At 44.4% G+C, this 25,886-nt stretch overlaps 1 protein-coding gene across 5 annotated transcripts in view; it reads left to right on the forward strand.

The window, feature by feature from the left end:
* The first annotated feature begins 569 nt into the window (after positions 1-569).
* The window catches only part of BUB1 (BUB1 mitotic checkpoint serine/threonine kinase), a 44,890-nt gene continuing 19,573 nt past the window's right edge, over positions 570-25,886 (forward strand). The window contains exons 1-12 of one of the 5 annotated variants that reach the window (XM_048842271.2): positions 570-657; positions 856-915; positions 1,000-1,144; positions 3,269-3,465; positions 4,693-4,736; positions 6,461-6,564; positions 18,985-19,034; positions 19,145-19,335; positions 20,565-20,725; positions 21,107-21,462; positions 24,088-24,146; positions 24,528-24,665. In XM_048842271.2, the coding sequence (XP_048698228.2) occupies positions 635-657; positions 856-915; positions 1,000-1,144; positions 3,269-3,465; positions 4,693-4,736; positions 6,461-6,564; positions 18,985-19,034; positions 19,145-19,335; positions 20,565-20,725; positions 21,107-21,462; positions 24,088-24,146; positions 24,528-24,665 (1,528 nt within the window). In that variant the 5' untranslated portion in view covers positions 570-634. Of the gene's footprint in view, positions 658-770; positions 1,145-3,268; positions 3,466-4,692; positions 4,737-6,460; positions 6,565-18,984; positions 19,035-19,144; positions 19,336-20,564; positions 20,726-21,106; positions 21,463-24,087; positions 24,147-24,527; positions 24,666-25,886 lie in introns of those variants that run through there. The other 4 variants (XM_048842269.2, XM_048842272.2, XM_048842270.2 and 1 more) reach the window with 4 other exon arrangements.

Here is a 25,886-nt window from a genome sequence, read left to right on the forward strand (position 1 = left end):
GGCGGGAGCTAAATCACGGGGGGGGGGCGTTAGTGGAGGGCTGGGACCTTGGGGGGGTGGGTCTGGGTGGGAGCTAAATCACGGGGCTGAGCTCTGGGGGGGGTGCCAGACCCAGGGGCGGGGGTGGGGGGCTGGGCTCTGGGGGGGGTGCCAGACCCGGGGGCGGGGGTGGGGGGCTGGGCTCTGGGGGGGGTGCCAGACCCAGGGGCGGCGGTGGGGGGCTGGGCTCTGGGGGGGGGTGCCAGACCCGGGGGCGGGGGCGGCGGGCTGGGCTATGGGGGGGTGCCAGACCCAGGGGGGGCGGCCTGGGCCCTGAGGGGGTCAGGCCCAGGGGTGGGGCTAGGCAGGGGGGAGGGGCTGGCAGCGAGGGGGCGGGGCCCGCGCGCTCCCGCACAGCCCGGCGCGCTCGGAGTTCCGCCTCCCAGGTGTTGAGGTTGCCATGGGAGCACTGACCCCGCCCCCTCTCCTCGGCCATCCGCTCAGGCTTTCCAGGGCGCTCCCTGGGATTGGCTGCCCGGCTGCAGGAGCCCAGCCAATCGGAAGGCGCCTTGGGCGGCACTGCGCCTGCGCGGGGGATTTGAATCGGCCGGCCCGGGCCGTTGGAGCCTGAGCTGGGGAGCGGTCCCGGGCGGCCATGGAGCTGGCGGCTCGCGCGCGGTGAGGGGCTGGCGGGGGCGCGCCCGGGGCCCGGCGCTCCCGGAGCGGAGCTGCCCGCCGGACTCGGCCCCGCTGGCGGGGGGGGGGGAGCGGGGCCGCCCGGGGCGGGGGCGGGGGCGGTCACGGTCACGTCCCTTTGCGGCGTCGGTGCCTGGCCCCCGGGTCTTGCCCTGGGCCTAACTTTTGTGTGTGTCGCAGGATGTTTGAAGCCCAGATACAGCGCTACCGAGGAGACGACCCCCTCGATCCCTGGGACAGGTTGGCCTTTGCACCGCCTCGCTCGCAGCGCGTGTCCCACGAGGCTGCGGGCGCCGCGTCGGTGACCTGTTCCTCTCGTTCCAGATACCTGCGGTGGGTGGAAGGCGCTTTCCCGCCTCGGGGCGGGCCGCGACGCTACTCCGCCTCCTTGGAGCAGCTGGTGGGCGCCTTCATCCGTGAGGAGCGGTACCACCAGGATCCGAGATTCGTGAAGTACTGCGTTAAACTGGTAGGGACGCTTAGATGGGTAACTAAGAAGTGGCAAATATGTGGGGCGTTTTACCAGCGTCAGAAATAATTTGAAAACTAAGGCTGTCCATTAATTGCGAAAAGAACCGGGAGGCCTTGTGGCACCTTAGAGACTAACCCATTTATGAGAGCATGAGCTTTCGTGGGCTACAGCCCACTTCATCGGATGCGTAGAATGGAGCATATATGAAGTGGGCTGTAGCTCAGGAAAGCTCATGCTCTCATAAATGGGTTAGTCTCTAAGGTGCCACAAGGCCTCCTGTTCTCTTTGCGGATACAGACTAACAGGGCTGCTGCTCTGAAACCTGGGGGAAAAAATTGGAATTAAAAAAATGAATCATGATTAATCTCCGTTTTAATTGCACTGTTAAACAATAGACTACCAATTAAAATGTATTAAGTGTTTTGGATGTTTCTCTTCATGTCTCTGTCTCTCTGTGTATGTATAAATTTCTTTTGTTGTTTTTACAGTGCAAATATTTGTAATAAAAATACTTTGATTTCAATTACAACCCAGAATACAATAAAATAGAAGTATATATATTTTTATTACAAATATTTGCACTGTAAAATTGATAAACAAAAGAAATAGTATTTTTCAATTCACCTCCTACAAGGACTCTAGTGCAAACTCTGTTGTGAAAGTGCAACTTACTAATGTAGGTTGTTGTTGTTGTTACAGGGTTTTGTTTTTGAGTGCAGTTATGTAAGACTTCAGAGCCTACAAGTCTACTCAGTCCTACTTCTGTTCAGCCACTTGCTAAGACAAATAAGTTTGTTTACATTTACAGGAGAAAATGCTGCCTGCTTCTTATTTAATAAAAACAAAACAAAGAGCATGAGTTAAGTGAGTTCAAGGACATAAAGATAGAAAGGATTACAAGTAAAACGAAATATGCTTTCTAATAACTAAGACTTAACAAGCTACTATCTTGGTTCAAAGTAAAATCCTTATCACATGCTTCCTGCAAGATGACTCAAAATGGCTAACCATACTTTTTGGCCAGGACCTCTTCCTAGAAGAACAAAGGGTTCGCTTCCTATGTCTCCCCAAGCAAAAGATCTTAGGTGCTCTCTTTCCCTTACTCTATAGTCCAGTTCTCAGAGACTCCCCATGGTTGGGTTCAAGGACCCATCTTTCTCAGCTTGCAAAGCACTTCCCTTCTGCATTTGTCCAGTGATGGATGCCTAAAATGGCTCTCCGTCCTTGCTTATCTCCCAAAGTTTGATGACCTTGCTTTAGGGGGCAGGAACCCCTCCTGTGTACTCAGCTTCCTCATGGACACAGCAAGCTGAACTCATGCTGTTCTTCTCTTCCTGTGGGCTTCCCATCCCCCTGTATGTAAATGGAGCTTCCATTATTTTGATTCTACCATGATTAATTTACATAGAAGACCAGTAAATAGCTACCCACAATCCTGTCTGCATGGGAATTGTTCCTTTTTGTGTCTGGCACACACAAATTTTAAAACAGAATATCAATGAGTATTAATGTCATTGTACAATGTATGCGTTAATAACCAGTGTTACTGGCATTCGTAAAAGACCTTACATGATTATAACAATAGTGAGCTGGGGTACACTGGGCTAGTAAGGCCAGCTGAAACTCACTGCTAGATATCGGGGTGCCCTCTGCCCTTGAGCTGTTCTTAATGTCACACTAACATCACATTTTTAAATTCTAGTGTAGACAAGGCCAATTGGGGGGGGGGAGGAGTCCATACTACCACACTGACTTCAAATGTTAGTCTGTCTTAATGAAGCTTGAAAGGGCTTTTCAGTCTTGTTCCGTTAATATGAGTGGAGAAATAACCTTTCTACCCACCAAGTGCTTGAGAGGTGGGCTTCTGGGGAGCAAGGCTTACTTCCTCCTTCCTCCCAAGTTTCCCTCTGCATCAGAAAAGTGGTTCAACTGTGCTACTAGAAAAAAGGATAGTCTTTCATGTGTAATGTACAGGATTTCTATGTATGCCATAGACATCAGAATCAATCAGTTTTATAATGCAGAATGTTGGACAGCCTTAAAAAAAAAAATCACTACTTCTGTCTGTAAATCCTTTTTGTCTTTTAATGTGCCGATGGGTATGTATGCTATGTTCTGTAGGCAGAATTCATCAGTTCTCCTAGTCAATTTTTTGACTATATCTACAGCCAAGGAGTTGGTACTAGGACATCTGCTTTGTACATTGCTTGGGCCCAACAGCTTGAAACTGAAGGGAATATACAGCATGCTGGTGCTGTTCTTCAAAAGGGTATTCATAACCAGGCAGAACCAATGGAAAATCTGCAAGAACAATACAGGTAGCGTTTTTTATTTGCTTTTTCTTGGCGCACACATCTTCAAAATGTGGTATTCAGTGAAGTACTGAACCTGCCTAAATATACATCTTCCAGCAGGGATAAAGACAACTGAATTTCCTGTAAAAGGTTCACACAAGTTAAACATCAACACTTCCTCACTGTTCAATATGTCTAGACTTGTGGGTTACTTTTTTCTACTGACACTAAAGAGTTGGACTGCAGTGTATTATTTGTGACGATACAATGGGTCCAGAACTTAAGAACATAAGAATGGCCGTACTGGGTCAGACCAAAGATCCATCTAGCCCAGTATCCTGTCTTCCAACAGTGCCCAATGCCAGGTGCCCCTGAGGGAATGATCAGGTAATCAAGTGATCCATTCCCTTTAGTTCATTCCCAGCTTCTGGCAAACATAGGCTAGGGACGCCATTGATGGACCTATCCTCCATGAATTTATCTAGTTGTAGTCTTGGACTTCGCAACATCCTCTGGTAAAGAGTTCCACAGTTAACAGTGGATTGTGTGAAGAAATACTTCTGTTTGTTTTACAGCTGCTGCCTATTAATTTCATTTGGTGACCCCTGGCTCTTGTGTTATGAGAAGGCGTGAATAACACTTCCTTATTTACTTTCTCCACCCCAGTCATGATTTTATAGACCTCAATCATATCCCCCCTTCGTCGTCTCTTTTCCGAGCTGAACAGTCCCAGTCTTATTAATCTCTCCTCAAACGGAAGCCGTTCTATACTCCTAATAATTTTTGTTGCCCTTTTTTTAATCTTTTCCAATTCCAATATATCCAATATAACTTGTCAAGGTTTTTTTTTCTTGTATGGTCGGTGTGTGGCTGATCCACTGGTCTGCTCTGTACGGTGTCATTTTTACTGCATAGGTCCATTTTAAAGAATAAAATAGCCTGGTCCACGTCAATTAACATGCTTTGGAAGTACTCTGTAGGACATTTCAGTTATAATGGAGATTCAAGCAATTGGTTATCCTAGTGACACTTGAATTATCATGCTGTTACAGTCCAGCTTCTCCTTTATCATGATCTTGCCATGAAGGGCCTAATTCATCACTACTATAAGCAGAGATACCTCTTGTGTAATCAAAGGTGTGGCGTCCACTTATGCCAGTGATGAATTTGGCCATTCATCTTTGATTTGTGGTCTGTTGGAACCACAGTATTAAGTCAACCTTAACTAACTTCCATCTCTCTTCAATCTAGACTGTTTCAGAGTCGTATTTCTCAAAGTCATCCGCTGACGCAAGGTGAGGCTAATGCTGATCTACCCATGAACTACACTCACTCAAATAGAATATCTTGCCATAGTGTTTTTAATGTAGGTTTGGGTAAACTCCAAGATTTAGCTTTTTGGAACTATAAGGCTTATTTCCCTTATAAGATACTGCATAAGATGTGTAGCCATGTTTGTGGCTTCTGCCTCCCCTAATTGTTTCATAATCTTAAGGAGTTTTGCTCCCTTCCCCACTCCCCAAAAAAGTGTTTGTGGGGGGGGGAATTACTAGTGGCTTCCTTAGTACTAGTTCAGCTGCACCAGACATGCTACAAGCCAATGAGAGAGAGAGCTCTCCCGTCTGCTTAATAACCACCTCCGCAAGAGGCGGTAGGTATGTTGGTGAGAGAAGCGCTCCCCCCTTGACCTAGTGTTGTCTACATGAGTGGGTTGAGGTTGGTATAACTGTCACTCATGGAAAAATCCACTTTCCTGAGCGACTTAGTAATGCCAAACTAAGTATGTAGTGTAGACCAGGGTCGGCAACCTTTTAGAAGTGGTGTGCCGAGTCTTCATTTATTCACTTTAAGGTTTCGCATGCCAATAATACATTTTAACATTTTTTAGAAGGTGTCTCTCTATATATTATATAACTGAACTATTGTTGTATGTAAACAAGGTTTTCAAAATGTTTAAGAAGCTTCATTTAAAATTAAATTAAAATGCTGATCTTACACTGCTGGCCCGCTCAGCCCGCTGCCGGTCTGGGGTTCTGTTCACCTAGGCCGGCAGAGGCTGAGTGGGGCCTGCGGCCGGGACCCCGGCTGGCAAGGAGCCGGCAACCAGAACCCCAGACCGGCAGTGGGCTGAGCGGCTCAGCCCGCTGCCAGTCTGGGGTTCCGTCCGCTGGCTCCTGCTCAGCCCACTGCCAGTCTGGGGTCCCGGCCCTGTCCACATAGAGTAGGTACCTACCTTCTCCCTGGTTCTAGCCGTTCTCTTCCTCTCTCTGCACTGAGAAGAGGGTGGGAGTGTGCTGAGAACAGGGCTGGGGGTGAAGGAGCAGGTTGAGGTGCAGGGTCTGGCCAGGAGCTAGAATGAGGGAGGGGGCTCAGGGTTGGGGCAGGAGGTTTGGGTGTGGAGCCCTTACCTGGGCAGTTCCCATTTGGTGTGAGCGGTGCAGGTGGGAAGTGTGGGGGGGGGCGGGGGTTGGGAAGGTGCAGGAGCTCCTGTTTGGTGCTCAGGGTGGGGCTGGGGTTGTGGGGGGGGTGTGGGGTGGGGGGGCAGGGCACTGGGCTGGGTGTGTGTGAGGAGGGGGCAGGGGTCATGGGTGTGCTCCCAGCCCCCTGACCTGAGCGGCTCACAACAGGGGGCTGGAGGGGATATGCCCTGATTCCACCCCCCTTCTCCAAGATCCCTGGAGCAGAGAGCACGCTGTGGCTCCGCTTTTCCCTCTCCCCCTCTGTAGCAAGGGCTGCCACCTGATCGGCAGGGAGGGAGAGAAGGAGGGGCAGGAACCCAGCATGCTGGGGGAAGAGGCAGGGGGAGGGGAAAGCTTGCCTGCCCTGCAAGGAGAAAGTGGTAGGGGGTGGAGAAGAGCAGGCCGGGCAGGATTTTTAATGGCAGGCTGCTATCTGCCAGGGTCAGCAGACTGGGGGCTTGATTTTTGCTATTGTTAATGGACAGCAAAGGCGCACTTTTTTTTTTGGTAGCTTAGTAATGTCCTTAAATATAAAATTGTATCTACGTTGTCTGTTCTAGTTGCTGCCTCAAAACAACTTCACAATTCCCAGACTCCAAATCAAATGGCTCCTAGAAAAGATGTCTCAGAATCTGGTGACCCAGCCTGTCTCTCCAAAAGTCAGGTATCTCAAAACTTCTAAAATCAAAGACTTGAGAAAAGAGCATCTTAGTAACTATTTTAGAGGCCTACAGGATAAATTCAAAATGGTGAAATCTGAGTAAACAGACCACCCGCTTCCACCTCCAACAAACATGGTATTTAGGGTACATGGGCATTTAGATTACATTATGCCTTAACATAAATGTACAGACAAGCTAGTATCAGGACACAATTCCTAGCCACCTTCACCCCACAAATTTCCATATATTAGAAGCAAAGCATGATCTAGCTAGTATACTTCAGTAGTAGGGTAGGTTATGTAAATTGCAACAAACAGCTACACAAATTTTGATTCTTAGTATAAAGATTAAATAAAAGTAATTCCATCTATTTCAAATATAAAACTTCTGACAGGGTTAAGAAAATAGCTACAAGAATGATCTCGAAAACCTGCCTTTCAGTGAGATTAAAGTAGTACATAAGAATGGCCATACTGGGTCAGACCAAAGGTCCATCTAGCCCAGTATTTCTGGCAAACAGAAGCTAGGGACACCATCCCTGCCCATCCTGGCTAATAGCCATTGGTGGACCTATCCTCCATGAATTTATTTAGTTCTTTTTTGAACCCTGTTATAGTCTTGACCTTCACAGCATCCTCTGGCAAGGAGTTTCACAAGTTGACTGTGCGTTGTGTGAAGAAATACTTCCTTTTTTTTGTTTTTAAACCTGCTACTAATTAATTTCATTTGGTGACCCCTTAGTTCTTGTAAAGTAAAATCTAATTTATCCAATAAATGGTTGAGTCACCTCAACCATGTTCTACAAGTACCTGTGTGGGAAGAAGACTTGTGATAGCAGAAGACTCTTTAATCTATCAGAGAAAGGCATAATAAGACCTGATGGCTGGAAACTGAAACTAGACAACTCTTGTCTAGAAACAAGGTGTTATGAGGGCTTGTCTACGCTTACCGGGGGATTGATGCACGGCGATCAATGCATCGACCGCAGATCACTCCCATCAACTCCTGTACTCCACCGGATCGAGAAGGGTAAGGGAAGTAGATGGGAGAGCATCTCCCGTCAACATCGCGTAGTGTGGACCCCGTGGTAAGTAGATCTAAGCTACGTCGACTTGAGTTATACTATTCACATAACTCAAATTGCGTAGCTTAGATTGACTTTTCCCTGTAGTGTAGACAAGGCCTTAGAGTGGTGGATCATCACCACCACTTGGAGTCTTTAAATCAAGATTGGATGTCTTTCTACAAGATGCTGTAGCTTACCCACTAGGTATGGGCTTGATGCAGGGGTCACTAAATGAGATTCTGTGGGCTGGCTTTGAAGGTCAGACTAGAAACGTGATCATAATGCCCTTAGACTTACAACCTACCTACCTAACCCAGTAGTCAAAATTACTACATCAATTTGTTACCTTTGTATTGTCAACAGTAAATTTAATATGCCATCGTGCTGCTCATGTTATCTAGTTTGGTTAGGTTCCTTTGGTCTTGACCAACCTAATTTTGTCCTTGGCAAGCTTTGCTCCCTCACTGGCTGCCTCTGCTTCCAGATTACTGCTGGTCCTAAAACAAAACTTTGTGCACCCTGCTGTTAGCCTCTTGTATGATTTAAAAACTTGACCTTTTTTCCTACTTTGTTTCTTAGATTGGTATTGGATTCATGACAGTACGTCACTTGTCAGGTGCTGACTAGTTCTCTTCAGAGCCTCTTGTGAAGGACCCCGTTAATTGGTTTTCCTTAATCCACTATTAACGAGTCCTTTCTGCATGCACTACAAAACAGTTTGTTCTATTTTCAGCCTTTCTCTGTGGTAGGGGAAAGAGACACTGGCAGCAGGACAGTATACGGAGTAGACCGGGGAGGCACTGCATAGGTGTGTGGGGAGCCATGTAGGGTACATACTCTAAGGGTTGAGCTGTATCTTTACTTGCCTAAGCAGTGCCTCGCTATCTGCACTGCTACTTATAATCTTGCGTGGAGGGCCATGTACTGCATGTATCAACACCTTGCTGTAAGGAGTGTTCAATGTAGATATACCCTTATGTTAAATCTTTATTTGCTATTACAAACTTCCGTGAACTGTAAAATGATCATACACTTAACTGAAATAATCGCATGCTATTCTCCTGCCCCTGCTTGGGTCACAAGAAGGACTGAGTGTAGTAACCCTGGCCCTGGCATTAGCACCTGCTGCATCTGTGGTGTAGCAGCATAGAATGGGGGTGGGGAGCCAGTGAGAGGACAGCTCAAGCTGGAGGGTAGGGGACAGCTTGGAAAGAACCCAAAGGGGTCAGCTGGAAAGTGGTTGGAGAAGGGGGTGAAGAGAGGTTGTGCTGGGGTAAAAAGAGGATTGACTAGAGGAAGCTGGACCATCAAGGGCACTGTGGAAGGAGCTTGGCCATGAGGGGCAAAAAGCCTATGGCCAGTATGCAAATTCCCCTCCTTGTGCATCAAAGCTCTACAGGTTATGGAACTGGTGCATAGCCAACTATATCCAGATTTTCAGCAGCCTGCTTTTCTAGGCATCCCGAACACCATTGCTAATGCCCTCAGCAGACACGTCTCCCACAACTGCGAATGAGATCTGGCCAGTCAGGGCCTCCATCCCCAGAATATGTCTTGGCCAGAGATTGATCTCTTCACCACCTCTGAGAACATTGTGTCCTCTCTTCTGTTCAGGGGAGCTGGGTACCACTCCTTGGGGATGCCTTCCTTTTACTGTGGGAGAGGAGTATAGTCTAGGTCTTTCCTCCAGTGCCCCTAATTTTAAGGGTGATGAACAAGATCAGGCAGGACAAAACAAGTTATTCTCATAGTACCTACCTGGCCAAGCTTGGCACCATCTGTTATGTGCTTCAGTTCTGTATCCAGTCATTGACCAAGCTCCTAGCCATTCCTAATCTTCTGTCTCAGGAGGCAGGGCTTGTTCTTCACCACAGCCTGGTGGTTCTGTCTCTCAGAGCCTGGGTCCTGGATGGATCTCCGCTATAGAAAGTCCCTGATCTATGGAGATGCCGCAGGTTTTACTAAACAGTAGAAAAACATCAATCCACACTACTTAACTGCAAAAATGGAAGCTATTCGCCCACTCATGCGGTCATTACAATCTCTGGCCTGAATTGGTTCCTCTTTCTGGATTACTTGTCAGATCTGTAGACCTCCAGTTTATCCCTCAGGTTGATCAATGTACATCTGGCTGCTATATTAGCCTTTCATCCCCTGGTCAAGGAATTCTCTACTTTTGCTCATTTGGTATTGTCCAGGTTTATTAAGGGTCTGAGTAATCTTTCCTCATATAAGACAGCCCACTCCATCCTGGGACTTCAACCTGGTTCTCAGCCACCTGACGAGACCTCTGTTTGAATCAATGGCTACCTGCTCCCTTAATTTATCTATGAAGATGGCCTTCCTAGTTGTCATGTCAGCTCATAGGATTGGGGAGATTGGTTAAGATGAACATCTGATGTAACCTTGGGTAGGAACCTGGGATGTGGACATAAAGACCTTAAGAACAATGAGGGGGGGCAAGGCAGGAGGGAGGAGAAATCTGCCACCAAAGCTCCAATCTGTCCATCTATTCTGTGGGGGGAAGTTCTCCCCAAAACCTCACTGGTCTCAGCAGGACTTGTACTTCTATACTCTGGATTTTAGAATGGCTGTAGCCTTCAACTTGGCTAGGACTAAGCAGTGGAGTAGATCAGCTAGACTTTGGTCTAAGGGGACTCCCATTTCTGCTTAGACTTTTGACATGGGTATCTACAGCTGTTACGAGTGCAGGTGCTCAGCCCCCTAGGGACTCAGGGGGACACAACCATATCGCAAGTGACCTCTACTGCAATTTGTGAAGAATATTCCAGTTTGATAGATGTAGGACCACCATTCCCCCACACCCCTATTCTTCAGTCCATACTTTCTGGAAGCATTACACCCTGCTCCATATCTGATCTGATGTGGCACTTGGATCTGCACTACTGTCTTCAGTTTTTGATCCTGTTCTGATGTCCCCTTGGGATACTGCTCGGAAGCTAACTGAAGTGGAGCACCCATGGGGACACTATGTGAAGGAAAGGTTACTCCTCCTGTGCAGTAGCTGTAGTTATTCAAGCTATGTTCCTGTGGGTGCTCCACCCCTCTCTGCTTCTTCCTGTATGTGCTTCTTCCTCTCTGCTTTGGTTGTGAGTCTCAGCACACTATTACTGAAAAATTGCTTACTTTCTCATTTTTACCATATAATAAAATCAATTGGAATATTTAATATTGTACTTACATTTCAGTGTATAGAGCAGTATAAATAAGTCAGAGTCTGTATGAAATTTTAATTTGTACTGACTTTGGTAGTGGTTTTTTATATAGCCTGTTGTAAAACTAGGCAAACATCTAGATTAGTTGATGTATCCCCTGGAAGAACTCTGCATACCCCCAGGGCTATGGGTACCCCTGCTTGAGAACCATTAGTTTAAAACCAACAGCCATTTGTAGTGGTAGGAAGCTCATTTGCTACACAGTTGTCCTGGAGGTGTTGAAAACCTGACTCTCACTTAAGTACATGAGGCTTTGTGATCAAATGGCAGCCTTGTGATTCCACTTGCTTACAGTCCTTCTTGCTGGTGCTGAAGTCCCTATACCCACCAATACACCATTTAAAGAAGTAGTTTGGTAGCAGATAGGAATCCCTGAAATTCTGTAGTGCAGGACACAATGCTTGCCATCGCAGGGGGAGGGAAGCAGCTCCCACCAGTCATCTTATGATGATGACATCCATGCTTTCTTCTGCTTTGATAGTGCTGCATCTTTTGAATTTTCTTTTAAGGATACATGCTGTGATTCACTTCTGTGGATAGGACTGCTTAAAAACTGCCTGTATCCCACCGTTCATCTTTAGTAAGTGCTTTAAGAGCCTTTCTGCTAACCATTTGTTCCTCTTCAATCCCATTCAAAGTTCTGCAATAGCCATTGCCACCACTTTGCCATCCATTAGAGCCTCTGTGAAGCAGTTTATGGAGTCCAGCTGAGTCACATTGCTTGCAGTAATAAAATCATTTGTTTCTGTTGCTTTTACCGTCATTGTACGTACATATGTTCTTGGTGTAGTATTCACTGTGATTGTGTCATGGGCGCGAGCGTCTTTTGGGCTCCTGCACCTACTTCACTTTCCATGCAACATTCTCACTAAGTGACTGCTTCAAACAGTTTCTCTCCAGTCTCTTATGTGGAAACTGCTTAAGGGATGCCCTTGGGCTTCCAGCTTAGCACACGAGAAGCAGCTGTTCTCGGAAAAACGTGCCATGGGACCTAGTATAAGGCGAGTCTCTCCCGTAGCTGGCACTTGTCCCAGCATCTTCCTCTCCAATCTTGCCTGATTCAGTTTATGGGTGCAGGTCTTATAGCACGTAAGGCACCACCAAGTATTCTCTAAAGATTCAGCTACTAAGTGGTACTCTGTCTCCCCCGTTGATGCCTAAGAACGATGACCAAAGTAAAAGGATTTTGATATAATTACAATCCCAGTGTAATTTAATTGTTAAGTAAGGATGTGCATAGCATTTGTGCATGGATTCCAGGAACTGCTGGTGGCATGCTGATGTATTAACCTGTGCCTCATTACAACTTTTTGGCATAATAAACAAAGCTGATAATTAGGGCTGTCAAGCAATTTAAAAAAAGAATATCGTGCTGTTAAACAGTAATAGAATACCATTTATTTAAATATTTTTGGATGTTTTCCACATTTTCAAATACATTCATTTCAATTACAACACAGAATACAAAGTGTATTCTCACTTTATATTTTTGATTACAAATATTTGCAGTGTAAAAAAAGAAACAAAAGAAATAGTATTTCAATTCACCTAATACAAGTACTGTAATACAACCTCTTTATCATGAAAGTTGAACTTACAAAATGTAGAACTATGTACCAAAAAAAAATGCACTTAAACAAAACCATGTAAAACTTTAGAGCCTACAAGTCCACTCAGCCAATTGCTTCGGCCGCCATTCCAGAGGATGAGCATCCATGCCAATCACGGGTTCTGCTCGACAACAATCCAAAGCACTGCAGACCGACGCATGTTCATTTTCATTATCTGAATCAGATGCCACCAGCAGAAGGTTGATTTTCTTTTTTGGTGGTTCAGGTTCTGTAGTTTCTGCATTGTAGTGTTGCTCTTTTAAGGCTTCTGAAAGCATGCGCCACGCCCCGTCCCTTTCAGATTTTGGAAAGCACTTTAGATTCTTAAACCTTGGGTTGAGTGCTGTAGCTATCTTTAGAAATCTCAATTCAGTGAATTGAAATACTATATCACCTTCTTTGTGTTTTGTCAAATCTGCAGTGAAAGTGTTCTTTAAACGAACAACATGTGCTGGGTTATCATCCAAGCCTGCTATAACATGAAATATATGGCAGAATGTGAGTAAAACAGAGCAGGAGACATACAATTCTCCCCGAAGGAGTTCAGTCACAAATTTAATGAATGCATTATTTTTAACGAGTGTCATCAGCATGGAAGAATGTCCTCTAGAATAGTGGCCAAAGCATGAAGGGGCATACGAATTTTTAGCATATCTGGCACATAGATCATAGAATATCAGGGTTGGAAGGGACCTCAGGAGGTCATCTAGTCCAACCCCCTGCTCAAAGCAGGACCAATCCCCAATTTTTGCCCTAGATCCCTAAATGGCCCCCTCAAGGATTGAACTCACAACCCTAGGTTTAGCAGGCCAATGCTCAAACTACTGAGCTATCCCTCCCCCATAAATACCTTGCCACACCGGCTACAAAAGTTTCATGCAAACACCTGTTTTAAATTTCAGGTGACATTGTAAATAAGAAGCGGGTAGCATTTATCTCCCGTAAATGTAAACCAACTTTTTGGCTGAACAAGAAGTAGGACTGAGTGGACTTGTAGGCTTTAAAGTTTTACATAGTTTTGTTTTTGAGTGCAGCTGTATAATAAAAAACCTCTTACATTTGTAAGTTGCACTTTTGCAATAAAGAGATTGCATTACAGTACTTGTATGAGGTGAATTGAAAAATACAAATATTTGCACTTTATATTTTTTTATTACTATCTTATCATTTTTAAAGTGAGCACTGTACACTTTATATTCTGTGTAACTGAAATCAGTATATTTGAAAACTTAGAAAAGAGCTTTCATGTGATACCCAGCTTGACCCATTTGTCACATATCAAAATTTCCACCCCTTGGTGGAGGACCTGGCAACTGGGACCTGGAGGCAGCAAGTACTCCCTGAGTTACCCCTTCTCCCCGCAAATGCACAGAGGGGCACACCATTGATCAAATTATGATTCTGTAGATTTTTACGAATCAAATGATACCTTCCTTACCTTTCTATCATTAACCAGCCCATGGAATTACATATATTCCCAGACTAAGAAGGTTCCAAACTGAATCTCAAGTGGAGTTAAGTACTCAGCTCTCTTTGAGAGGTGGGGCTTAGCCCCCACCCCTCTCTTCAACATTTACTATTAACTAGCTTAACCAGCTCCCTGTGCTCAGTATGCTGGCTCTTATGAATCCCATTTTTAGGCACCTGACTCTTCTCATGCATTGTGTAGGGAACCTGGGTGCCTAACTTTGGGGTTGTGAATTACACTAAGGTCTGGTCTGCACTTAACATTTACACTGACATAGCTACAGTGCTCAGAGGTGGGAAAAATCCAACCCCCCTGAGCAAGGTAGCTGTCACAACCTGATTCCCTGTGTAGAAATAGCTAGCTTGACAGAAGAATGCTTCCTGTTGACCTGACATTGTACAGGGAGGTGGTGTTCCTACAGTCACTGAAAAACTCCTTCTGTCTGTGTAGCATTACATCTGCATTATAGGGTTCTGCCAGTATAGATATGGCACCATTGTTATGCTGGGATAGTGTAGACGTAAGCGGTGCAGTGCCAAAGTCTCTCTTATGAATCCCACCCTCTCTGATACTTAATTGTAGCTGTTCTTAACTAAAGACTTGGACAGGGCAGGTTGTGATTCCAATTCAGCGCAGGAAATTGAAACTTCAGCCCAACCACAAAGTACTCTTGCTTTGTATAGTATTGTAGTGGAGCACAAGCTCTGCTGTAGTTAAGGTCAAGACCAGCTTTCTGTTTAATACTCAGATCTTCCAAGTGCCCTAAAATCCACATGGTTATACAGATTGTCTTTGAGTTCAGTGTGCCTTATGGGGGTGTGGAATTAGGTCAGTGATCCATATTTGGGGCCATTTGACCAAGGAGTACCTGAGATACAGCTTCACACCCCACAAAAAAAACCCAGCTTTTCTAAAGGTTGACATTTTTTGCACCCTTCTTTTGCACACAGAGATCAAACCAGAGCAACCATCATCACACCTTGGTCTCAAGTGCTTGAGTTACCCTAACAGTGTAAATGCCACTCACCAACCCTGTGGGGAAAATCAGATTACAACAGTAAAAGGACGATTAGTTTAGTTCTCCGGGTGAGTGGGGGCCTAAGCAGTTCTAAACCTTGTGAACCTACTGGATTATATTGAGTGCATGCAGAGGGAGGCTAAAGGGTTTGAAAGCTAGTTACACCTCATGGGACCTGAGTGACTCAAGGGAGAACATTGCAGCAATTGGACCTGTACACCGCTTGGGCGCTGAAAGGTCAAATCCAATTGTTGGCACAAATCTTAAATTAAAAAAAAAAAAAGACATGTTCCTCCAATATGTTTCTATCAAAAGGCTTTGTTTACATGGGGAAAGGTAATCTGAGTACAGCAGACTATTCAGAAGGCCCTGAAACTATTTTTGAAGAGAGAATAAATTACACATGCCAGTGCTGGGAGGGGAGGGTGCCTGGGGTGGAAGAGTAGGTGGGAATATGAGGAGAGGGTTTGGGATGCAGGGAGGGGAGGTGGTTAATTGGGGATGGATGAATAGGAGAGTGCGTGGGTGTGTCTAGTGAGGAGCAGGGGCTGGGGGTAAGGTAGACTGGGAGGTGGGGGTCACTGGGAGCTAGGTGAGTTCTATGGGACTGTGGAAGAACAGGGATGGGGCATTTGTTCAAGCCTACATACCTGTCTTGTGTGCAAGAATCTGTGGATCCCAGCTTCTCTAGGAGGGTCTGACCCCTCCTCCCCATCCTCTTCTATGAGCTGGGATCTGAGGAGATGTGTTCCTTTGGGCGTGTCTGAGCCACTCAGCTTGCCCCTGCAGTGTGTGTTGGAATCTGGGGGGTCAGTCCATCTGTGGAGGTCTGAGCTCTTCTCCCTGCCCCCATGTATGCCAGGATCTGGGGAAGTCCTGCTCCTCTGAGTGTGAAGCTAAGTAACATACCGTGTGAAATCGAGGGTTGTATGTAGCAAGCACATAGCAGCTGTGTGGTCTAGTGGAGAGAACAGCGGTCTGGGACTCGGCAAAACTGGGCTCTATTTCTGGCTCAGCCACTGACCTGTGGGATGACTTTGGCCAAGGCATTTTAACCTCTGTGTGCCTCAGTTTCCTCCACTGGTATGTTGTGCATAAGGTTTCTCTCCTTGAGATCTACTGATGCAAAGTGCTATGTAAGAGTCAGGTAATATCATTACCTGGCCACAGGAGCATCTGAAGTGCACACTTACATGATGATTACACCTGCCTAAATGACCACTGACTCCTACTGACGTTACTTTCAGTTTAAAAAAAAAAAAGCGCAGACTAAACTAAATGACAAAAATTCTTTGTTAACACAGAGTTAAGGTTGCCTGGTGGTATTTTGTGTCCTTCCAGGATGTCAAGTTCAGCAAATTCAAACGTGTGAAAACCAGGAAATAGAGAATTAAGGTGCACACTCATGCCCTCTTTGAGCAGTGCCTCATTATGCTCGTAAAACATACTCATACTCTGCCTTTGCAGTGGTCTGAACAGAAGTTACCTAAACCTGCCCTTCATTGAGTTTGGGGAAGGGTAAGTGAAAGTATAGTGTTAAATGGTGCATAAGGGGGAAGGATTTGTAACGGGTTTAAAACTTCATAGATGTGGTGTTCTGTCTGTGGCGTTGGCTAAGTGCAGGTCACACTCATCTCCTGCCTAATTGCTGACAGTCCCCATGGCAAGAAGTCACCTGTACCTTGCTAGTGACACATGCTACACAACACAGCACTAAAATGAAGTGTACTGGATCTCTCAAGGTATGCATGCACCTCTTTTTCCTTTGATCTCTCCCACACACAGGGCTCAGAGGGAGGTGCTCATATATTACTCCTGAGGGCATTCTGCATCAAAAAAAAAAAAATCTGCGCACGATATTTTAAAATTCTTTGAAATTCCACAAATTTTATTTGTCAAAATAACACTCCATAATCACACCAGTTTCAATTATTTTGGTAATTTATTTCAAAATACCTGTCAGCAAGTATGTCTGTAACAATACAGACACACACAAAAATTCCCCTAAGAGTAGAGTTTTAAAGAAACCACTATGACTACCCAGTTCCTGTTTCTCTGCCCCCTCCTCCCCAAGACCAGCTGGGGGGCCAGACACCCACAACCCCTCCCCCCTAGAGCCCAACCATAGTGCCCCCCCCCACCAATACACCCAAAATCCCTGCCCCCGAGAGCCCAGATACCTGCACCCCCTCCCCACCGCCCAAGCCCAGCTGCGGAGCCCCCTTTGCCCAGATACCTGCCTCTTCTTTCCCACCCCCCGAGCTCAGCCGTTGTCCCCCAGACCAGACACCCTCTCCCAGAGCCCAGGGATCCAGAGGGAGAAACGGCTTGATGCTTGGTCCCATGGTTGCATGGAGTTTGCTGCGCGCTGCCGTCTCCTTCCCTCAGGGTGTGCTGTGAACTGCAGCTGCCAGGAACCCCCTTGCTCTCTCCCCATCCTCCCTACAATGTCTTCTATTTATGAATTGAGCTCTGCCGGGCCCAGCAGCCCCTAGTGGTGGCCAACAGCACTGCAGCCCATTTCTGTGGGGGAAACGATATTCTGTGTGCACAATGTTAATTTCTGCAAAATTCTGCATTGTGCAGTGGCGCAGAATTCCCCCAGGAGTAACAAATGCCCCTGGAGAGCTACAGCCCCCCACTTTGCCTCATATCACAATCACAGCTCTTCCAAGCTGCTCTGATTAATCCATCCACTATTCAATACAGCTACACCTAACAGGGAAAGCTGCTAGAGTGAGATAAGTCCCAATGGCTATTGCCAATTCCATGGAGGCTCTGGGTGTATACCTTAAGTCTGTATTTCCTGGGTTTCACCAATTTGAGGTTTGCTAACTTGACGTTCTGGAAGGGTATGAAATACCACTTGGCAATCTTAACTGTTAACTCAGTTTGGTTTGGTTTGGTTTTGTTTGTTCCATTTAATGAAGTTCTGCATAGTTGTAGCTAATCAGTATTGGAATTGTCTTGGCCTATCCACACTTGTCAGTTAGACCGTTATAACATAACTGAGGTTCCATCCCTATTGTGGGGGGCTATAATTATACTATACGCAGTCTCCAAGAAAGATACATCTAGATTTGAATATAAATTGGATACACTGTTCAGCGAAATCATGCTACTCTCTTGCACTTCAATGGTTCAGGATGGGAATATGGTTAAAAGATGGCTTGCTTCCACCTGAAGTGAAAAGCTATGGACCACTTTGTGTTGAACTCCATTGTCGTAAATGGCACTTGAGACTAAATTTTGCACCATGGTAAATCTCTGAGGCCAGTGTAGTTGGGGGGGGGGGGGTCCTCTCTCCACATGAAGGAATAATGGTAGTGTGGTCAATCATCACTGTCTCACATCATTTGATAATGACCTTCGTGTCTCATAGGACCAGAGTTGACTGGTTCTGAAAAGGAACGCTGTCTGGCTGGAAGACTGGTGTGATGTAGAACCCTGAATGTATTAATATAGAGCAGAAGCTGTGCAGTGGCAATCCTCTGCTCTGTCAGACCCACGTGCCTTTCCACTGTAGGGAGGGGATGAGGAAGCCATCACACTACCACACTGGGGCAGTGAGAGGTAAACAAGATACAAGAGTGAGATTTGAGATAAAGGATTGAGGAGAAGAGACTGAGGAGGCTTCTGCTGACCCCACAAGTCCCTCACTTTAAACTAAGGTTACTAAAAAAACTTGAGGATCTGGTGAGGGGAACAAACCATGAGTCTGTTTTCTAGGTATGCTGTCCATTCATTGATGGAATGAAACCCTTAATAGCTGGTATTGGTTTAATAACATGGCTAATTTTATAGCTCTACCTATGTCTGTTATGGGTCTTCAACTAGCTCAGAGTCATCAAAATTTGTAGCTTGGGAAGGTGGGAAGATCAATATGTCTTACATCTTTCAGATTTTATATTCTGGGCATCACAAAGTGTTCAACAGTGAAAAGTGGATTTCCTGAATTCTTGGCTGAACAAAATAGGTGGACATTTTAAGACTAGGCTCTCAAAGCTTCTTTCTACCTTTTTAGGATCCAAATCTTTCTGCAGCTCAGTCTTCTCAGGAGGGAGCAGGAAAAGTGTAAGTAGCACTAATACACACTCAAGTGTGCTAGACAAATGTGCTTTAAAAAATAATCAAAGTCCTTCATAGTGAACTTGAATGCATCTTTCACACTTTTTTCTCCACAGAGAGTATCTTACCTACATTTCAAAGTCAGCAGTTCTTCCAAAGCTATCTTCAACCTCCAATGAATTTGAGCAAGTGGCAATGTACAATAAAAGTATGCTCATCTGTGAAGGTTCAGAGCTTTCATTTGAGGAAGTGAGAGCGAAGATCGTTTACCGAAAACAAGAAAGATTGAGACGACAAGAAGAATGGGGTACTCTATCTACTTCCCTTCAGAAATGTCCTTGTCCTTATCTCCAGGGAAAACTAGTTGGTTAAAGTAACTCTTCATCGCTGACCCTATTCAGAGGCCTGCATACACTTCCTAGGCCAAATCTGACATCCCCTCTCCTGTCCAAAGAGTAGAAAAGGCATACATGGGACCCTGTAAACATCAGTGAATGTGTCAGATGAATTCCTTCTGTGACTTGAGGAACTTTCTGGGAGGCAGTGCCATTCAGCCCACCTGATAAGAGAGCAAGAGAATGGGACTAGGATTCCCTAAACTGACTTCAGTGGCAGTGTCCAGGATTCCCTAAACTGACTTCAGTGGCAGTGTCCAGTCAATCTTCTCAAACCCATCTTTCCAATATAGTACAGCACGCTCTCTCCCTTCTCCCCTGAGGGGTGGAAGGAGTGGCACTTGAGGGGCCAAGAGCAGCCTATGTGGTCTAGCAGCTGATTACCTTCTTCTTACAAACCACAGGAGGCTTGACTTTCCCAGATTTACTGGAGATAGTGAAGGGAGCCAGGAGGTATTTGTAGACAGCTTTAAACTTGACTCTCTCTCTCTACATTTCTCACAGGTCCATTTTAAAATATTTGAATTTCCCTTTTTAAATTGAAAATTAAGCACAAATTCCACTCAGCACCATACAACTGCATAGATCATCTCACACCTTCGCCATCCTTATTGCAAACAAATCCGTGCTCAATGACAGTAATGGAAGCGACACCCAGACAACCTTAATTCTTCCTTCTGCCATGCAAAACACACAAACGTACTGTACCTTTGCCTAGTAAACAATAACTACTCTACAAACCATGCAACGAACATAGTTCACAAATCAATTTTAGAGAAATACAGAACCCCAAAAGGGAAAACACCTAAATAAAATCACAAGCAAGGAAACAGTCACCCAACACAAACATTTACCCCGAGAAGATAGAGTTCTGTGACACTGGTTGTCTACTGTTGACTAGCTCAGAGTAGGGCTGGTGGGAGTGTGAGAAGCTGATGTATGTAACTGTGTGGTTTTATTTCTATTTCCTGATTAATTTAGTTTTGAACACATTATTTGCCTGTAGCAACCTAAATTGTAACAGCTTTTTATATATCAGTATTTTATTTAAACTAAAGCACCTCATATCTGAGGTGGGGAGAGAAAAGCCTAAATGGACATTCATTGCCTGTTTTGCTTATTATGGTCTTACCACCTTCAGAAAAAGAAGAGAGGGACTATGCAAAGAGAAAAGAATCTGCCATCCTTGAAATGCAGTTCTTGCAACAGAAGCTGGAACAGCTCAGTCAGCTGACCAAAGACTATCCAGAGGCTAAGCTGGAAGAGGCATCCATGCTACAGTCTGTTCCAGATAGAATGGTGGTAAGTATCTACTCTGAGCAGCACCGGCACTTTTGTAGCAAGTAGTAACGTTTAGCTTTCTTGCTATGTCTAACTTGGGTGTCTAACTTTAACCCACATGTTTTGCTAATTTAACTTGGAAATCAAGATTCACTGACGTACCTATTTTCCTGTTTTGTATTTGTCTGACATGGCTTTCAATATGCAATTTTTAAAACGTTTTTTGTAACTATTAAACCAAAAGCCTACTTAGACCACCAAGGGTTTATTTTTAGCTACATGTGAAAGTTACCTTTGTATGGTAAGACTGATTACTTTTTTGTTTCTGGATGGCTACAAGAGCAGTTTAGCAATGATACAAGAGTTTGCCTCTATGGTTTTTTTTTTTTTTTTCTTGCAAAGGTTGATCCATGTGTGAAACCAATTCCTGCTCTACAGCAAGATTGGACAGCACCTTCTCAGGCGACAAATCTGCAAACCTTATGGTGCCTGGAGCAAGACCAGTTGCAGTCAAGGGCTGCAGAAAGTACTTCAATAGCAGATACTTCTGTACCACAGCCTGTTGAAGCTACTAGCCATCAGTCTGTGTCAGAGTCACTATCAATGGTAACATATGAAAAGGTCACAGGCGAAGCTAAACTAGATCTTGGAGAACTCCAGAATACTCTATTACAACTTGAGCTCAAGAGTTGTGATGCTGTGTCTCAGCCTATTCAGGAACATTCCGCCTTCAGTCATGGCCATTCTGTTGGACAGCAGTAAGTACAAATGGCCTTTCTAATTCTTGCTTCAGATGTTGCTCAGACTCTTTTTATAATTAGACTACATTACTTTAGCTGTGTATTTTGCTCCTATCCTTGATAGGTTGAAACTCTCTGCAGCTAGTCCTACTGTGAAACTATTGATGGCACTAAAGGAAATCAGCTGGTCTGAATTAAGTGTTAAATATCCAGTTGGCCTCTTTTATAACCCAAACTTCTTGTCACACATCTCACCCAAACTCCCTAGTGAGGATTCTTTTTGTGGAACTAATACCCCCAATACTGAATATTACTACAAAGTATCTCTCAAGGATAGAAAACTGTGACAGCAATGCTTTATAGGGATCATTTTAGAAAATGCAATTCTGCTAATATGTATAATATAGTCATTGAAATATCTAACTCTTCCAAGTCTCAACTTTTAACTTGAAGTACTACTTCTACTTCCTCTCTGCCATGGTCTGTATCTAAGTTGTGGTAATCAAAGTGCTAAAGTAATCTTCAAGTACAACTTTAATTATTCAGCCCCAATATCCTTAGCTTGTCTAAAATACACCATTTTGGGGGCAAACAGGGACAAGCTGGGTGAATAAGCAATGCTCTCCTTCTGCTGTGCAGCTCTGAGGGGGGAAAAAGCTCCACTGTTCTCACAATCCTGCCTTCACGTATGGTATGCCAAAGAATTAATTATTGGCTGTGAGTAGAAGCTTAAGTGTGCAACTGAGTTGAAAGAAGGAAAAAATGAGCTGGAGAAGTAAGGTGGCCCACTACAATGCAAGGAGGAAAATTAGAAAGACTTGTATGGGATGGTGACAGACTGAACCTAACCATGCTGCAGAATTGTCGTTGGATTCAAGCTACATCTAGCAAAGCTTAATAACTGGTCACGCTCCCATAAGGCATCAAAATGCCTTAGAATCATAGAAGATTAGGGTTGGAAGAGACCTCAGGAGGTCATCTAGTCCAACCCCCTGCTCAAAGCAGGACCAACCCCAACTAAATCATCCCAGCCAGGGCTTTGTCAAGCCTGACCTTAAAAACCTCTAAGAATGAAGATTCCACCACAAGGCATCCAGATCAGACTGAAATGAGGCATAAATTTAACAGTAAGAGTAATTAACCAGTGGAACAATTTACCCAAGGTCACGGTGGATTCTCCAGCACTGACAATTTTTACATGAAGATTGGATGTTGCTCTAGGAATTGTTTTGAGGAAGTTCCATGGCCTGTGTTACACAGGAAGTCAGATTAGATGATAACACTGGTCCTTTCTGGCCTTGGAATTTTAGTTGTATCCACTGAAAGAATGAACTAAATGAATTCCCCAACTTCTTTGTAGACTTTGAGCCCATTAGTAGACATGCTAGAAATCTGTAGGGAACATTCCTTCTATTTAGGATTTATGGGACTCTGAGTTTATTACCTATATTTTGTGACTTATGATTCCAATACTAGGCATCATTGTAAGACATTTCAAATATAGTAATAGCTATTAAAATGAACTGCTGGACCAAATTCTAGGGAACATTTGCAAAACCCAAATCAAAACTTCAAGTGGTCCAGTGTTTTGAAACTGACAACTTTGTAAACATCAGTCTTAAGCAGAATATTGCATAGTTCCAGGTTTTTTTAGTAAGACTGTAATGACTAGCTCCACTGCTTCCAGTTCATCACACTGCTGTTTTGTAAGCACACCCTGCTTTCCCTTCTTACAGTACCCAGACTGCCCCGGGGCTTCTAGCATTGCAAATGCTGAGCCTTGCTGAAGGAGGCTGCTTGTATTATCCAGATGTGCTCTATGGGTTGCAATGAAGAAGACTTTTTTTGTTTTCTAAGATTGAGAAGACACTTCTTGCTTTCTTAAATCCTCCGTGTTACTTGCTTTGTTAATATTACAACTTCTATGTTTTCAGCTTTTAAGTTACTTGTTTTTACCAGCTGCTTACATTTACCCTTCTGAATCCATCCCATAACAGTGTTGCAGTTTAGGGCAGTAGTTCTCAACCCTGGGGGTACGCAGAGTTCTTCCAGAGGGTACATCAACTCATCTAGATATTTGCCTAGTAGTTTTATAATGGGCTACATAAAAAGCACTAGTGAAGTCAGTACAAACTAGTTTCATAGATAATGATTTGTTTATACTGTATACTATACACTGAAATGTAAGTACAATATTTATATTCTAATTGTGTGCTGTGACACCTTTGTATTTTTATGTCTGATTTTGTAAGTTTTTAAGCGAGGTGAAACTTGGGGTACGCAAGACAAATCACACTCTTGAAAAGGGGTACTGTACAGTAATCTGGAAAGGTCGAGAGCCACTGGCTATGGGGATCTAGTTGTTTGACTGCAGCTTTCCTAAAGAAAGTGCAGTTATAGTGCGAGCATGGGGATATCGCTGTCTGGGAACAGCCCATCATGAAACCACTACAATACTTATTGATCAGGAACTCTCCTTAGGGAAAGACAAACATCTTTTATTTGACGCAAGCTGGGAGACATGATGCTCAAAAAGCTGAAGTGTGTTACTGGAAGTGTCTGAAATGAAACTAGAATACATTTAAAGAGGGGTGTTTTTTTTTAACCCCTCTCAGACTAACATTCTTACCCTTTCCTTTGAAGGCACTCAAATGTGAGCACTCCTGGTCTCAAATTAGATCACTGCACAGAGATGAAAGAAGGTAATTACTGAGCAGTTTCAAAAACAGTGATCCCATTGCATGTGTCTTATTTATTCTGCCTGGGGATGCATACAGTGCAGCTCTTCCTGTGTCAATGAGTCAAGTCTTCTTACTTGGGAGTTACCAATATTTAATATAGATATTTAGAGGTCAGTTTATGTTGCAGTTATACATAATGCCACTGTATGCACTTGAGACGAGTTTAATTGATCAACATGCATAGAACAGCATTGTACTCCAATCTTTGTGTCTGCAGATCATAATGCTAGTTGCATTAAATAGTATAGGAACACTGATGCTTACCACCAAACCATGGAAAATGATAGGTTCTAGAATCTGCTTTGACATATTCAAAAGTTGTTTAAACTCTCCTGTTTTTAGCACCTAGAATTGGAAATGCTTCTGTCAGCTTTGGAAATGCTTCTCAAGCCACCCCGAACTCCTCACTGGGAGGAGTGATGCAGGCAACTCCGTTCAAAGTGCAGCCCTCACCCACTGTTCATACTAAAGAAGCACTGGGTAAGTATGTGGGGTAAAATCCTAGCTCCACTGGGCTCTTTTGTCCTAGATTCCAGTGGAGCCAAGATTGCACGATAGCCTCTTAAAAACAAAGCTACTTACTAGAAACTGGCTTTAGGATACCCATGCCTTCGTTGGCAAAGGGGAACCATAAGACTACTAGCACAATATGAATTCTTTCCCATTTGGAATGGGTTGGATGATCTGGAACAACATGATGTGTCCCGTTTTAATGTTTTGTGTTGGGGGATGGTACAAAGCTCTCCACTTACTGAGCAGCCTAAGTACTGAAAGAAATGCCCATGGTCTTAATAGAATCTTTCTCTGGATCTAAATTACTGTTGTTATCCTGCTGTGGTTCTGTCTGAAGCAAAGCCTGAGATCCTTTGTGTCTAATGCTGTTGCCAAGCAGTTTCTGTTTCCAAGTCAAGAGGAACTATAACAGACTGGTATAGTGGAGAGCTAAGGAATGGACAATTTAGTTGTGTAAATGGTCACCTTTGGTCTTCAGCAGCTCCTTGTGACAAAACTGGACAACAGCAAGTGTGCCTCCATTTTTATCAATCTCTGGTGGAGCATTGGCTGTCTAGCTCACTTCTTGGTCCTTTGTCACAACCTCAGCGCTCTGGCTGGGTTGTTGGTAGTCCTGTCCCCTTTCAGGGTGCTAAAAGGTCCAGTGCCTCAGGAGGCCAGCCTTCGTAGCTAGGCCATGCAGCTCTTGGTCACTGAGTATGGTTCACTTACTCTAGGTCTTAATAAACCCTCTTGTTGGGTTTAATAGGGGAACCAAGTCCTATCCACTTACTAGGTTTCAGGCCAGGCCCCTATATAAAGCAGTTGGTACTAATCTCTCCCAATTCTTTGCTGTTTCTCTGGCCTGCTTCCTTCTATGTTCATACTATAGACTATTCTTCTGGTTCACCCCTATGGTCCTCTCCTTCCAGACATTAAATATAAATATTTATGATCAGTAAACAAGGAAATACAGAAATACTGATCAGCCTATTGTCATACGTAGAGCAATACAATCCTGATCCCACTGTATCCCTTTGAAAACTTACTTGTCACCAGTTTTTGTCTTTCAATATTAAAGCATCTTAACCACTGACCAAAAAACTGACTGCAGTTTAATTCAAATTGTATATATCTCAGAGAAATGAAAATTGTTCATTGGCTCGAAATGTCTTAATCTCTTCAGGTATTGGAGGGATCCACTAGGAA

The sequence above is a fragment of the Caretta caretta genome, chromosome 3 (genome assembly GCF_965140235.1).
Source record: "Caretta caretta isolate rCarCar2 chromosome 3, rCarCar1.hap1, whole genome shotgun sequence".
Taxonomy (NCBI): Eukaryota; Metazoa; Chordata; order Testudines; family Cheloniidae; genus Caretta; species Caretta caretta.